The sequence below is a fragment of the Hyla sarda genome, chromosome 4, assembly GCF_029499605.1.
Source record: "Hyla sarda isolate aHylSar1 chromosome 4, aHylSar1.hap1, whole genome shotgun sequence".
NCBI classification, from domain to species: domain Eukaryota; kingdom Metazoa; phylum Chordata; class Amphibia; order Anura; family Hylidae; genus Hyla; species Hyla sarda.
Window position 1 is genome coordinate 167,501 of NC_079192.1, and position 16,196 is coordinate 183,696.

Sequence of the window (16,196 nt, forward strand, 5' to 3'; positions counted from 1 at the left end):
CACAAGTAAACACAACCTGAAGACGTGTCAGGTTCATGAGGTGATTACTTGGATAATAAAACAAATCTTATCACCTATGTGTGGCGTTATTGCTGTTCTGAAGGCGTGTCAGTAACAACCGTGCAACGTACCCCCTGCAGGCGTGGCAGGCATGATGGGTATACATCACCTATGTGTGGTGTTATTGCTGTTCTGAAGGCGTGTCTGTAATAACAATTATGCGACGTACCCTTTCTGCAACATGTCAGGCTTAACAGGTAAACACCACCTATGCGTAATGTCAGTGTCGTTCAGAAGGCATGTCAGTACCAACGATAATGAAACATACCCCGTCTGCAACGGTTTACTGGGTAAGCCCCGCCTGTGCGTCGTGTAATAGTCGTTCTGAATATGTGTGAGCAGCGACAACTGCTATGTATCACCCTGCCTATATAAAGATGCGTGCAGAACGACTACGTGTGAAACTGTCGTGAACCGCTATGCATGGCTGTACCACCAACTTGATGAACCTATACTCGGGCCAACCATAAACGCGTATAGACCACCAGTGAACGCCTGAAGCTAACCACGACCTGATGGCAGAGAATATGCCGGCAAGTAGAAACTATTATGACCACATACCTGCGTACGGGGCCACACCCCCATGTGCTGTATGAGCATGTGCGCTGCACAAAACTGCGGGCGTACGAACTTCACAAATAGCGCAAGCGCATGTACAGAACACATGCCACGAGCGCACACGCAGCCTGATTCCTGCGTGCACCCGAGTAATATAACCCTCCAAACATGCGTGATACAGGTCCTGCGAGCGGGAGTGCAGCACAAACCTTATGAGTGCATATTCAGTAGTAATCCTACGAGCGTGGGTCATGTAATACTATAAACGTGCGTACAGTGTGACTCGTATGAGCGTGTACAAAGTATGAATCCTATGAGTGTGTACAACATGACTCCTACAAGAGTGTGTGTAGTAAGAACCCTGCAAGCGAGTGCAAGCGTGTATACCACATAAACCTACGAGCAAGTGTACAGTATGAATGCTACATTGGTATGCACCGCATGAACTTTATGAATTATGCGAGCGAGTGAACCGTATAAATGCTACCGGCGAATGTGCTGGATAATCCTAACGCGTGTAAAGTAAGAATCCAACAAGCGTGTGTACAGGATATCCTACCAGTGTGTACAGCATGAATCTTATAAGTATGTACGCAGCATAATGCTACAAATATGTACAAGCGTGTGTATAGAGTAGATGCTACAAGCATGCACCCCACAAATATGCTCAAGTGTGAGTGCGGTATGAATGCTACAAGCAAGCATACAGCATGAACCCTAAGGGTGACTGTACAATATAATCCTACAAGCGAGTGTACAGTATGAAACCTGTAGGCAAGTAAACGGCATAAACTCTACAAGTGTGTACTGTATGAATCTTACAAGCGTGTGTGCAGTATAAACCTTACAAAGGGGGTGTACAGTATGACCCTAAAAGCGTGTGTACGGTATAAAACTACAAGTGCGTAGAGAACGAATGAACCCTATAAGCGTGTGTGGCGTATAAATGTTACCGGCATGAATCCTACCAACGTGTATGGGTACCAGGATGTGTACAGCATGAACCCTACGGCATGATTCCTATAAGTGAGAATCGTAGCTTCACAACAGCTGGAGGCACACCGCCCGGAAACACAGAAGTATAAATATAAAATAAATGAAAAGAAAACTGTGAGGAAGTTAGTTAAGAGACAAAGGTTGGAGGTGAGCGCAGCTGTTGGTGTAGCGTGCCTAAGACTGACCAGATTGGCAGCTGTGGGGGTGAAGCATAAGACCACAGGGTGGGGCGGAGCGGTGAGTCCGATTGAGTGTAAAGGTGTGCGAGTCTCAGTATACGGGAGACACATATAGATCCTCCCAGCAGCACCGAACTACAAAATGTGATAATGATATATATGTGCAGGAGACTGTTCACATAGTGCAGTAATGATATATATGTGCAGGAGACTGTTCACATAGTGCAGTAATGATATATATGTGCAGGAGACTGTTCACATAGTGCAGTAATGATATATATGTGCAGGAGACTGTTCACATAGTGCAGTAATGATATATATGTGCAGGAGACTGTTCACATAGTGCAGTAATGATATATATGTGCAGGAGACTGATCACATAGTGCGGTAATGATATACATGTGCAGGAGACTGATCACATAGTGCAGTAATGATATACATGTGCAGGAGACTGATCACATAGTGCGGTAATGATATATATGTGCAGGAGACTGTTCACATAGTGCAGTAATGATATATATGTGCAGGAGACTGATCACATAGTGCGGTAATGATATACATGTGCAGGAGACTGATCACATAGTGCAGTAATGATATACATGTGCAGGAGGCTGTTCACATAGTGCAGTAATGATATACATGTGCAGGAGACTGATCACATAGTGCAGTAATGATATACATGTGCAGGAGGCTGTTCACATAGTGCAGTAATGATATACATGTGCAGGAGACTGATCACATAGTGCAGTAATGATATACATGTGCAGGAGACTGATCATATAGTGCGGTAATGATATACATGTGCAGGAGACTGATCATATAGTGCAGTAATGATATACATGTGCAGGAGACTGATCATATAGTGCAGTAATGATATACATGTGCAGGAGACTGATCACATAGTGCAGTAATGATATACATGTGCAGGAGACTGATCACATAGTGCAGTAATGATATACATGTGCAGGAGACTGATCACATAGTGCGGTAATGATATACATGTGCAGGAGACTGATTACATAGTGCAGTAATGATATACATGTGCAGGAGACTGTTCACATAGTGCAGTAATGATATACATGTGCAGGAGACTGATCACATAGTGCGGTAATGATATACATGTGCAGGAGACTGTTCACATAGTGCAGTAATGATATACATGTGCAGGAGACTGATCACATAGTGCAGTAATGTTATACATGTGCAGGAGACTGATCACATAGTGCAGTAATGATATACATGTGCAGGAGACTGATCACATAGAGCGGTAATGATATACATGTGCAGGAGACTGTTCATATAGTGCAGTAATGATATACATGTGCAGGAGACTGATCACATAGTGCAGTAATGATATACATGTGCAGGAGACTGATCACATAGTGCAGTAATGATATACATGTGCAGGAGACTGTTCACATAGAGCGGTAATGATATATATGTGCAGGAGACTGATCACATAGTGCGGTAATGATATACATGTGCAGGAGACTGATCACATAGTGCGGTAATGATATATATGTGCAGGAGACTGATCACATAGTGCGGTAATGATATACATGTGCAGGAGACTGATCACATAGTGCGGTAATGATATACATGTGCAGGAGACTGATCACATAGTGCGGTAATGATATACATGTGCAGGAGACTGATCACATAGTGCAGTAATGATATACATGTGCAGGAGACTGATCACATAGTGCAGTAATGATATACATGTGCAGGAGACTGTTCACATAGAGCGGTAATGATATATATGTGCAGGAGACTGATCACATAGTGCGGTAATGATATACATGTGCAGGAGACTGATCACATAGTGCGGTAATGATATATATGTGCAGGAGACTGATCACATAGTGCGGTAATGATATATATGTGCAGGAGACTGATCACATAGTGCGGTAATGATATACATGTGCAGGAGACTGATCACATAGTGCGGTAATGATATGCATGTGCAGGAGACTGTTCACATAGAGCGGTAATGATATACATGTGCAGGAGACTGATCACATAGTGCAGTAATGATATACATGTGCAGGAGGCTGATCATATAGTGCAGTAATGATATACATGTGCAGGAGACTGATCATATAGTGCAGTAATGATATACATGTGCAGGAGACTGATCATATAGTGCAGTAATGATATACATGTGCAGGAGACTGATCACATAGTGCGGTAATGATATGCATGTGCAGGAGACTGTTCACATAGAGCGGTAATGATATACATGTGCAGGAGACTGATCACATAGTGCAGTAATGATATACATGTGCAGGAGGCTGATCATATAGTGCAGTAATGATATACATGTGCAGGAGACTGATCATATAGTGCAGTAATGATATACATGTGCAGGAGACTGATCATATAGTGCGGTAATGATATACATGTGCAGGAGGCTGTTCACATAGTGCGGTAATGATATACATGTGCAGGAGACTGTTCACATAGTGCAGTAATGATATACATGTGCAGGAGACTGATCACATAGTGCAGTAATGATATACATGTGCAGGAGACTGATCACATAGTGCAGTAATGATATACATGTGCAGGAGGCTGTTCACATAGTGCAGTAATGATATACATGTGCAGGAGACTGATCACATAGTGCAGTAATGTTATACATGTGCAGGAGACTGATCACATAGTGCAGTAATGTTATACATGTGCAGGAGACTGATCACATAGTGCAGTAATGTTATACATGTGCAGGAGACTGATCACATAGTGCAGTAATGTTATACATGTGCAGGAGACTGATCACATAGTGCAGTAATGTTATACATGTGCAGGAGACTGATCACATAGTGCAGTAATGTTATACATGTGCAGGAGACTGATCACATAGTGCAGTAATGATATACATGTGCAGGAGACTGATCACATAGTGCAGTAATGTTATGCATGTGCAGGAGACTGATCATATAGTGCAGTAATGATATGCATGTGCAGGAGACTGTTCACATAGTGCGGTAATGATATGCATGTGCAGGAGACTGATCACATAGTGCGGTAATGATATACATGTGCAGGAGACTGATCACATAGTGCGGTAATGATATACATGTGCAGGAGACTGATCACATATTGCAGTAATGATATACATGTGCAGGAGACTGATCATATAGTGCAGTAATGATATACATGTGCAGGAGACTGTTCACATAGTGCGGTAATGATATACATGTGCAGGAGACTGATCACATAGTGCGGTAATGATATACATGTGCAGGAGACTGTTCACATAGTGCGGTAATGATATACATGTGCAGGAGACTGATCACATAGTGCAGTAATGTTATACATGTGCAGGAGACTGATCACATAGTGCGGTAATGATATACATGTGCAGGAGACTGATCACATAGTGCGGTAATGATATACATGTGCAGGAGACTGATCATATAGTGCAGTAATGATATACATGTGCAGGAGACTGATCACATAGTGCAGTAATGATATACATGTGCAGGAGACTGATCATATAGTGCGGTAATGATATACATGTGCAGGAGACTGTTCACATAGTGCAGTAATGATATACATGTGCAGGAGACTGATCATATAGTGCGGTAATGTTATACATGTGCAGGAGACTGATCATATAGTGCAGTAATGATATACATGTGCAGGAGACTGTTCATATAGTGCAGTAATGATATACATGTGCAGGAGACTGATCACATAGTGCAGTAATGATATACATGTGCAGGAGACTGATCATATAGTGCAGTAATGATATACATGTGCAGGAGACTGATCACATAGTGCAGTAATGATATACATGTGCAGGAGACTGATCATATAGTGCGGTAATGATATACATGTGCAGGAGACTGTTCACATAGTGCAGTAATGATATACATGTGCAGGAGACTGATCATATAGTGCAGTAATGATATACATGTGCAGGAGACTGATCATATAGTGCAGTAATGATATACATGTGCAGGAGACTGATCATATAGTGCAGTAATGATATACATGTGCAGGAGACTGATCATATAGTGCAGTAATGATATACATGTGCAGGAGACTGATCATATAGTGCAGTAATGATATACATGTGCAGGAGGCTGATCATATAGTGCAGTAATGATATACATGTGCAGGAGACTGATCATATAGAGCGGTAATCATATACATGTGCAGGAGACTGATCACATAGTGCAGTAATGTTATACATGTGCGAGAAGCCGAATGCCGATATGTAATACGATAACCTGGGGCCGGGCTGACCAAGGGTTTCCCAGAACTCCGGCTCACCTCCGGAGTCCGGGAACCGCCAGCGTTACCCCCGGTCAGCCACGGCCACTTACCACCACCATGCCGGCTGGAGCGACCTTCCAGTCAGCTGACCCGTGCAGTCAGCTGACCGGTGGGAACGTGACTCCACCTCCTGCCGACATCACGTGACAAACCCTCAAGCGAAGAACCCACGGCGTCATAGAAGGGGGGAGAACCGTGGGTTTTATGGTCATCCCGCTCCTCCCACAATTACAGGCCAGCTGCGCAGGCCTTACCATATATACAGCGCCCCCATAATATATATATATACACAGCGCCCCCATAATATATATATATATATATACAGCGCCCCCATAATATATATATATATATACAGCGCCCCCATAATATATATATATACACAGCGCCCCCATAATATATATATACAGCGCCCCCATAATATATATATATATATACAGCGCCCCCATAATATATATATATATATACAGCGCCCCCATAATATATATATATACAGCGCCCCCATAATATATATATACAGCGCCCCCATAATATATATACACAGCGCCCCCATAATATATATATACAGCGCCCCCATAATATATATATACAGCGCCCCCATAATATATATATACAGCGCCCCCATAATATATATATACAGCGCCCCCATAATATATATATACAGCGCCCCCATAATATATATACACAGCGCCCCCATAATATATATATACAGCGCCCCATAATATATATATACAGCGCCCCCATAATATATATATACAGCGCCCCCATAATATATACAGCGCCCCCATAATATATATATACAGCGCCCCCATAATATATATATACAGCGTCCCCATAATATATATATATACAGCGCTCCCATAATATATATATACAGCGCCCCCATAATATATATATATACAGCGCCCCCATAATATATATATACAGTGCCCCCATAATATATATACAGCGCCCCCATAATATATATATACAGCGCCCCATAATATATATATACAGCGCCCCCATAATATATATATATATATATACAGCGCCCCCATAACTTCACCCTCCGGATGGCGCTGTATGGACAGTACACGTATATATACAGCGCCCCCATAATATATATATACAGCGCCCCCATAATATATATATACAGCGCCCCCATAATATATATATATACAGCGACCCCATAATATATATATACAGCGCCCCCATAATATATATATACAGCGCCTCCATAATATATATATATACAGCGCCCCCATAATATATATATACAGCACCCCCATAATATATATATTCAGTGCCCCCAATAATATATATATACAGCACCCCCATAATATATATATTCAGTGCCCCATAATATATATATACAGCGCCCCCATAATATATATATACAGCGCCCCCATAGTATATATATATACAGAGCCCCCATAATATATATATACAGCGCCCCCATAATATATATACAGCGCCCCCATAATATATTTATACAGCGCCCCCATAATATATATATACAGCGCCCCCATGATATATATATACAGTGCCCCCATAATATATATATACAGCACCCCCATAATATATATACAGCGCCCCCATAGTATATATATACAGCGCCCCATAATATATATATACAGAGCCCCCATAATATATATTTATACAGCTCCCCCATACCTTCACCCTCCCGATGGCGCTGTATGGACAGTACACGTATATATACAGCGCCCCCATAATATATATATATACAGTGCCCCCATAATATATATATACAGAGCCCCCATAATATATATATACAGCGCCCCCATAATATATATATATATATATATATATATATATACAGCGCCCCCATAACTTCACCCTCCGGATGGCGCTGTATGGACAGTACACGTATATATACAGCGCCCCCATAATATATATGTCACGATGCCGGCTGGCAGGTAGTGGATCCTCTGTGCCAGAGAGGGATTGGCGTGGACCGTGCTAGTGGACCGGTTCTAAGCCACTACTGGTTTTCACCAGAGCCCGCCGCAAAGCGGGATGGTCTTGCTGCGGCGGTAGTGACCAGGTCGTATCCACTAGCAACGGCTCACCTCTCTGGCTGCTGAAGATAGGCGCGGTACAAGGGAGTAGGCAAAAGCAAGGTCGGACGTAGCAGAAGGTCGGGGCAGGCAGCAAGGATCGTAGTCAGGGGCAACGGCAGAAGGTCTGGAAACACAGGCAAGGAACACACAAGGAAACGCTTTCACTGGCACTAAGGCAACAAGATCCGGCAAGGGAGTGCAGGGGAAGTGAGGTGATATAGGGAAGTGCACAGGTGAACACACTAATTGGAACCACTGCGCCAATCAGCGGCGCAGTGGCCCTTTAAATCGCAGAGACCCGGCGCGCGCGCGCCCTAGGGAGCGGGGCCGCGCGCGCCGGGACAGAACAGACGGAGAGCGAGTCAGGTAGGGGAGCCGGGGTGCGCATCGCGAGCGGGCGCTACCCGCATCGCGAATCGCATCCCGGCTGGCAGCGGAATCGCAGCGCCCCGGGTCAGAGGACGTGACCGGAGCGCTGCCGCGGGGAGAGTGAAGCGAGCGCTCCGGGGAGGAGCGGGGACCCGGAGCGCTCGGCGTAACAGTACCCCCCCCCTTGGGTCTCCCCCTCTTCTTAGAGCCTGAGAACCTGAGGAGCAGACTTTTGTCTAGGATGTTGTCCTCAGGTTCCCAGGATCTCTCTTCAGGACCACAACCCTCCCAGTCCACTAAAAAAAAATTTTTCCCTCTGACCTTTTTGGCAGCTAAAATTTCTTTGACCGAGAAGATGTCCGAGGAGCCGGAAACAGGAGTGGGAGGAACAGATTTGGGAGAAAAACGGTTGAGGATGAGTGGTTTGAGAAGAGAGACGTGAAAGGCATTAGGGATACGAAGAGAGGGAGGAAGAAGAAGTTTATAAGAGACAGGATTAATTTGACACAAAATTTTGAAAGGACCAAGATAGCGTGGTCCCAACTTGTAGCTAGGGACACGGAAGCGGACATATTTAGCGGAGAGCCATACCTTGTCTCCAGGGGAAAAAACGGGGGGAGCTCTTCTTTTCTTATCCGCGAACTTCTTCATGCGTGATGAAGCCTGTAAGAGAGAATTTTGGGTCTCTCTCCATATGATGGAAAGGTCACGAGAAATTTCATCCACAGCGGGCAGACCAGAGGGCAAGGGAGTAGGGAGGGGGGGAAGAGGGTGACGGCCGTACACCACGAAAAATGGGGATTTGGAGGAAGACTCAGAGACCCTGAAGTTATACGAGAATTCGGCCCATGGGAGGAGATCTGCCCAGTCATCCTGGCGGGAGGAAACAAAATGTCGCAAATAATCACCCAAGATCTGGTTAATCCTTTCTACTTGTCCATTGGACTGGGGATGATATGCAGAAGAAAAATTTAATTTAATCTTGAGTTGTTTACAGAGAGCCCTCCAGAATTTAGACACGAATTGGACGCCTCTATCCGAGACAATCTGCGTAGGCAACCCGTGAAGACGAAAAATGTGTACAAAAAATTGTTTAGCCAACTGAGGCGCAGAAGGAAGACCAGGAAGAGGGATGAAATGTGCCATTTTGGAGAATCGATCAACGACCACCCAAATAACAGTGTTGCCACGGGAAGGGGGTAAATCAGTAATAAAATCCATACCAATCAGAGACCAAGGCTGTTCGGGGACAGGCAGAGGATGAAGAAAACCAGCGGGCTTCTGGCGAGGAGTCTTATCCCGGGCACAGATAGTGCAGGCTCGCACAAAGTCCACAACATCCGTCTCCAGAGTCGGCCACCAATAGAAGCGGGAGATGAGTTGCACAGATTTCTTGATACCCGCATGACCTGCGAGATGGGAGGAGTGACCCCATTTGAGGATTCCGAGGCGTTGGCGAGGAGAAACAAAGGTCTTTCCTGGAGGAGTCTGCCTGATGGAGGCAGGAGAAGTGGAGATCAGGCAGTCAGGTGGAATGATGTGTTGCGGAGAGAGTTCAACTTCTGAGGCATCCGAGGAACGAGAGAGAGCATCGGCCCTAATGTTCTTATCGGCAGGACGAAAGTGAATCTCAAAATTAAATCGGGCAAAGAACAGAGACCACCGGGCCTGGCGAGGATTCAGCCGTTGGGCAGACTGGAGGTAGGAGAGGTTCTTGTGGTCGGTGTAGATAATAACAGGAGAACTTGATCCCTCCAGCAGATGCCTCCATTCCTCAAGTGCTAATTTAATGGCTAGAAGCTCTCGATCCCCGCTGGAGAGAAGGTCCTAGAGAAAAAACCACAAGTGACAGCATGCCCGGAAGAATTTTTTTGTAGAAGAACAGCTCCAGCTCCCACTGAGGAGGCATCAACCTCCAATAGGAAGGGTTTGGAAGGGTCAGGTCTGGAGAGGACGGGAGCCGAAGAAAAGGCAGACTTGAGTCGTTTAAAGGCGTCTTCTGCTTGAGGGGGCCATGACTTGGGATCAGCATTTTTTTTGGTTAAAGCCACGATAGGAGCCACAATGGTAGAAAAATGTGGAATAAATTGCCTGTAATAATTGGCGAACCCCAAAAAGCGTTGGATAGCACGGAGTCCGGAGGGGCGTGGCCAATCTAAGACGGCAGAGAGTTTGTCTGGATCCATCTGTAGTCCCTGGCCAGAGACCAAATATCCTAGAAAAGGAAGAGATTGGCATTCAAACAGACATTTCTCAATTTTGGCATAGAGTTGGTTGTCACGAAGTCTCTGAAGAACCATACGGACATGCTGGCGGTGTTCTTCTAGATTGGCAGAAAAAATTAGGATATCGTCCAGATATACAACAACACAGGAGTATAACAGATCACGAAAAATTTCATTGACAAAGTCTTGGAAGACGGCAGGGGCGTTGCACAGTCCAAAGGGCATGACCAGATACTCAAAGTGTCCATCTCTGGTGTTAAATGCCGTTTTCCACTCGTCCCCCTCTCTGATGCGGAGGAGGTTATAGGCGCCTCTTAAGTCCAATTTAGTGAAGATGTGGGCACCTTGGAGGCGATCAAAGAGTTCAGAGATGAGGGGTAAGGGGTAGCGGTTCTTAACCGTGATTTTATTAAGACCGCGGTAGTCAATGCATGGACGTAGGGAGCCATCTTTTTTGGACACAAAGAAAAATCCGGCTCCGGCAGGAGAGGAGGATTTACGGATAAAGCCCTTTTTTAGATTCTCCTGGACGTATTCGGACATGGCAAGAGTCTCTGGGGCAGAGAGAGGATAAATTCTGCCCCGGGGTGGAGTAGTGCCCGGGAGGAGGTCGATAGGGCAATCATAAGGCCTGTGAGGAGGTAGAGTCTCAGCTTGTTTTTTGCAGAAAACATCCGCGAAGTCCATATAGGCCTTAGGGAGACCGGTTACTGGAGGAACCACAGAGTTACGGCAAGGGTTACTGGGAACCGGTTTTAGACAGTTCTTGGAACAAGAGGACCCCCAACTCTTGATCTCCCCAGTGGACCAATCCAGGGTAGGGGAATGAAGTTGAAGCCAGGGAAGTCCAAGGAGAATTTCCGAGGTGCAATTGGGGAGGACCAAAAGTTCAATCCTCTCATGATGAGATCCGATGCTCATAAGAAGGGGCTCCGTGCGGAAACGTATGGTACAGTCCAATCTTTCATTATTTACACAATTGATGTAGAGGGGTCTGGCGAGACTGGTCACCGGGATGTTGAACCTGTTGACGAGAGAGGCCAAAATAAAATTTCCTGCAGATCCAGAGTCCAAGAAGGCCACTGTAGAGAAGGAGAAGGCAGAGGCAGACATCCGCACAGGCACAGTAAGACGTGGAGAAGCAGAGTAGACATCAAGGACTGTCTCATCTTTGTGCGGAGTCAGCGTACGTCTTTCCAGGCGGGGAGGACGGATAGGACAATCTCTCAGGAAGTGTTCGGTACTAGCACAGTACAGGCAGAGGTTCTCCATACGGCGTCGTGTCCTCTCTTGAGGTGTCAGGCGAGACCGGTCGACCTGCATAGCCTCCACGGCGGGAGGCACAGGAACAGATTGCAGGGGACCAGAGGAGAGAGGAGCCGAGGAGAAGAAACGCCTCGTGCGAACAGAGTCCATATCTTGGCGGAGTTCCTGACGCCTTTCAGAAAAACGCATGTCAATGCGAGTGGCTAGGTGAATAAGTTCATGTAGATTAGCAGGAATTTCTCGTGCGGCCAGAACATCTTTAATGTTGCTGGATAGGCCTTTTTTGAAGGTCGCGCAGAGGGCCTCATTATTCCAGGACAATTCTGAAGCAAGAGTACGGAATTGTACGGCATACTCGCCAACGGAAGAATTACCCTGGACCAGGTTCAACAGGGCAGTCTCAGCAGAAGAGGCTCGGGCAGGTTCCTCAAAGACACTTCGGATTTCCGAGAAGAAGGAGTGTACAGAGGCAGTGACGGGGTCATTGCGGTCCCAGAGCGGTGTGGCCCATGACAGGGCTTTTCCGGACAGAAGGCTGACTACGAAAGCCACCTTAGACCTTTCAGAGGGAAACAGGTCCGACATCATCTCCAGATGCAGGGAACATTGGGAAAGAAAGCCACGGCAAAACTTAGAGTCCCCATCAAATTTATCCGGCAAGGATAAGCGTATCCCAGGAGCGGCCACTCGCTGCGGAGGAGGTGCAGGAGCTGGCGGAGGAGATGACTGCTGAAGCTGTGGTAGTAACTGTTGTAGCATAACGGTCAGTTGAGACAGCTGTTGGCCTTGTTGCGCTATCTGTTGTGACTGCTGGGCGACCACCGTGGTGAGGTCAGCGACAACTGGCAGAGGAACTTCAGCGGGATCCATGGCCGGATCTACTGTCACGATGCCGGCTGGCAGGTAGTGGATCCTCTGTGCCAGAGAGGGATTGGCGTGGACCGTGCTAGTGGACCGGTTCTAAGCCACTACTGGTTTTCACCAGAGCCCGCCGCAAAGCGGGATGGTCTTGCTGCGGCGGTAGTGTCCAGGTCGTATCCACTAGCAACGGCTCACCTCTCTGGCTGCTGAAGATAGGCGCGGTACAAGGGAGTAGGCAAAAGCAAGGTCGGACGTAGCAGAAGGTCGGGGCAGGCAGCAAGGATCGTAGTCAGGGGCAACGGCAGAAGGTCTGGAAACACAGGCAAGGAACACACAAGGAACGCTTTCACTGGCACTAAGGCAACAAGATCCGGCAAGGGAGTGCAGGGGAAGTGAGGTGATATAGGGAAGTGCACAGGTGAACACACTAATTGGAACCACTGCGCCAATCAGCGGCGCAGTGGCCCTTTAAATCGCAGAGACCCGGCGCGCGCGCGCCCTAGGGAGCGGGGCCGCGCGCGCCGGGACAGAACAGACGGAGAGCGAGTCAGGTAGGGGAGCCGGGGTGCGCATCGCGAGCGGGCGCTACCCGCATCGCGAATCGCATCCCGGCTGGCAGCGGAATCGCAGCGCCCCGGGTCAGAGGACGTGACCGGAGCGCTGCCGCGGGGAGAGTGAAGCGAGCGCTCCGGGGAGGAGCGGGGACCCGGAGCGCTCGGCGTAACAATATATATACAGCGCCCCCATAATATATATATACAGCGCCCCCATAATATATATATATATACAGCGCCCCCATAATATATATATACAGCGCCCCCATAATATATATATACAGCGCCTCCATAATATATATATATACAGCGCCCCCATAATATATATATACAGCACCCCCATAATATATATATTCAGTGCCCCCAATAATATATATATACAGCACCCCCATAATATATATATTCAGTGCCCCATAATATATATATACAGCGCCCCCATAATATATATATACAGCGCCCCCATAGTATATATATATATACAGAGCCCCCATAATATATATATACAGTGCCCCCATAATATATATACAGCGCCCCCATAATATATTTATACAGCGCCCCCATAATATATATATACAGCGCCCCCATGATATATATATACAGTGCCCCCATAATATATATATACAGCACCCCCATAATATATATACAGCGCCCCCATAGTATATATATACAGCGCCCCATAATATATATATACAGAGCCCCCATAATATATATTTATACAGCTCCCCCATACCTTCACCCTCCCGATGGCGCTGTATGGACAGTACACGTATATATACAGCGCCCCCATAATATATATATATACAGTGCCCCCATAATATATATATACAGAGCCCCCATAATATATATATACAGCGCCCCCATAATATATATACAGCGCCCCCATAATATATATATACAGAGCCCCCATAATATATATATACAGCGCCCCCATAATATATATATACAGCGCCCCCATGATATATATATATACAGTGCCCCCATAATATATATATACAGCACCCCCATAATATATATACAGCGCCCCCATAGTATATATATACAGCGCCCCATAATATATATATACAGAGCCCCCATAATATATATTTATACAGCTTCCCCATAATATATATATATATACAGCGCCCCCATAATATATACAGCGCCCCCATAATATATATATACAGCGCCCCCATAATATATACAGCGCCCCCATAATATATATATACAGCGCCCCCATAATATATACATATACAGCGCCCCCATAATATATACAGCGCCCCCATAATATATATATACAGCGCCCCCATAATATATATATATATATATATATATACAGCGCCCCCATAATATATATATACAGCGCCCCCATAATATATATATATATATATATATATATACAGCGCCCCCATACCTTCACCCTCCGGATGGCGCTGTATGGACAGTACACGTATATATACAGTGCCCCCATAATATATATATACAGCGCCCCCATAATATATATATATATATATATATATATATATATATATATACAGCGCCCCCATAATATATACAGCGCCCCCATACCTTCACCCTCCGGATGGCGCTGTATGGACAGTACACGTATATATACAGTGCCCCCATAATATATATATACAGCGCCCGTATACCTTCACCCTCCGGATGGCGCTGTATGGACAGTACACGTCCTCATCTTCTATAGGGATCTGTTTCACGCTCGTGTTGCTGCTGTCCACAATGTTGAGGTTATTGCGCTGAGATCTGTAGAGGACATGTTGGATGAGAAGGGGCCATAGGGTGCGGACGGGCGCGGACGGGTCACCACACAACCCTCTCACCTGTTGGGAAATGGCAGCTCCACAAAGTGACTCTCCACAAAGGTCTGGTCCAGGTTATATTCCTTAAAGGTCTGAAGAATGATGGAGGCCAAGTCATCGTTCTGCTTGGACCCCAAAGGGTGAGAGGATGCCGAGAACTTCCTGGAAAAGAAAGGTCATAATGTCACCCTGCAGGGGGAGGGGCAGACTCATAGCTCCTCCTATCTGTATCACCCTGCAGGAGGAGGGGCAGGCTCATAGCTCCTCCTGTCTGTATCACCCTACAGGAGGAGGGGCAGGCTCATAGCTCCTCCTATCTGTATCAACCTGCAGGGAATGGGGCAGGGTCATAGCTCCTCCTATCTGTATCACCCTGCAGGGAATGGGGCAGGCTCATAGCTCCTCCTATCTGTATCACCCTGCAGGAGGAGGGGCAGGGTCATAGCTCCTCCTATCTGTATCACCCTGCAGGGAATGGGGCAGGCTCATAGCTCCTCCTATCTGTATCACCCTGCAGGAGGAGGGGCAGGCTCATAGCTCCTCCTATCTGTATCACCCTGCAGGAGGAGGGGCAGACTCATAGCTCCTCCTATCTGTATCACCCTGCAGGAGGAGGGGCAGACTCATAGCTCCTCCTATCTGTATCACCCTGCAGGAGGAGGGGCAGGCTCATAGCTCCTCCTATCTGTATCACCCTGCAGGAGGAGGGGCAGGCTCATAGCTCCTCCTATCTGTATCACGCTGCAGGAGGAGGGGCAGGCTCATAGCTCCTCCTATCTGTATCACACTGCAGGGGGAGGGGCAGACTCATAGCTCCTCCTATCTGTATCACCCTGCAGGGAATGGGGCAGGCTCATAGCTCCTCCTATCTGTATCACCCTGCAGGAGGAGGGGCAGGGTCATAGCTCCTCCTATCTGTATCACCCTGCAGATGGAGGAGGGGCAGGCTCATAGCTCCTCCTATCTGTATCACCCTGCAGGAGGAGGGGCA

The 16,196-nt window shown here is 46.5% G+C and overlaps 1 protein-coding gene across 3 annotated transcripts in view; it reads right to left on the reverse strand.

The window, feature by feature from the left end:
- TFR2 (transferrin receptor 2) overlaps nt 1-16,196 on the reverse strand; it is a 150,091-nt gene that overhangs the window by 80,083 nt on the left and 53,812 nt on the right. For all 3 annotated transcript variants that reach the window (XM_056569953.1, XM_056569952.1, XM_056569951.1), the window contains 2 exons: nt 15,227-15,367; nt 15,038-15,149 (listed from right to left, as the gene is read on the reverse strand). In XM_056569953.1, coding sequence (XP_056425928.1) covers nt 15,038-15,149; nt 15,227-15,367 — 253 coding nt within the window. The remainder of the gene's footprint in view (nt 1-15,037; nt 15,150-15,226; nt 15,368-16,196) is intronic.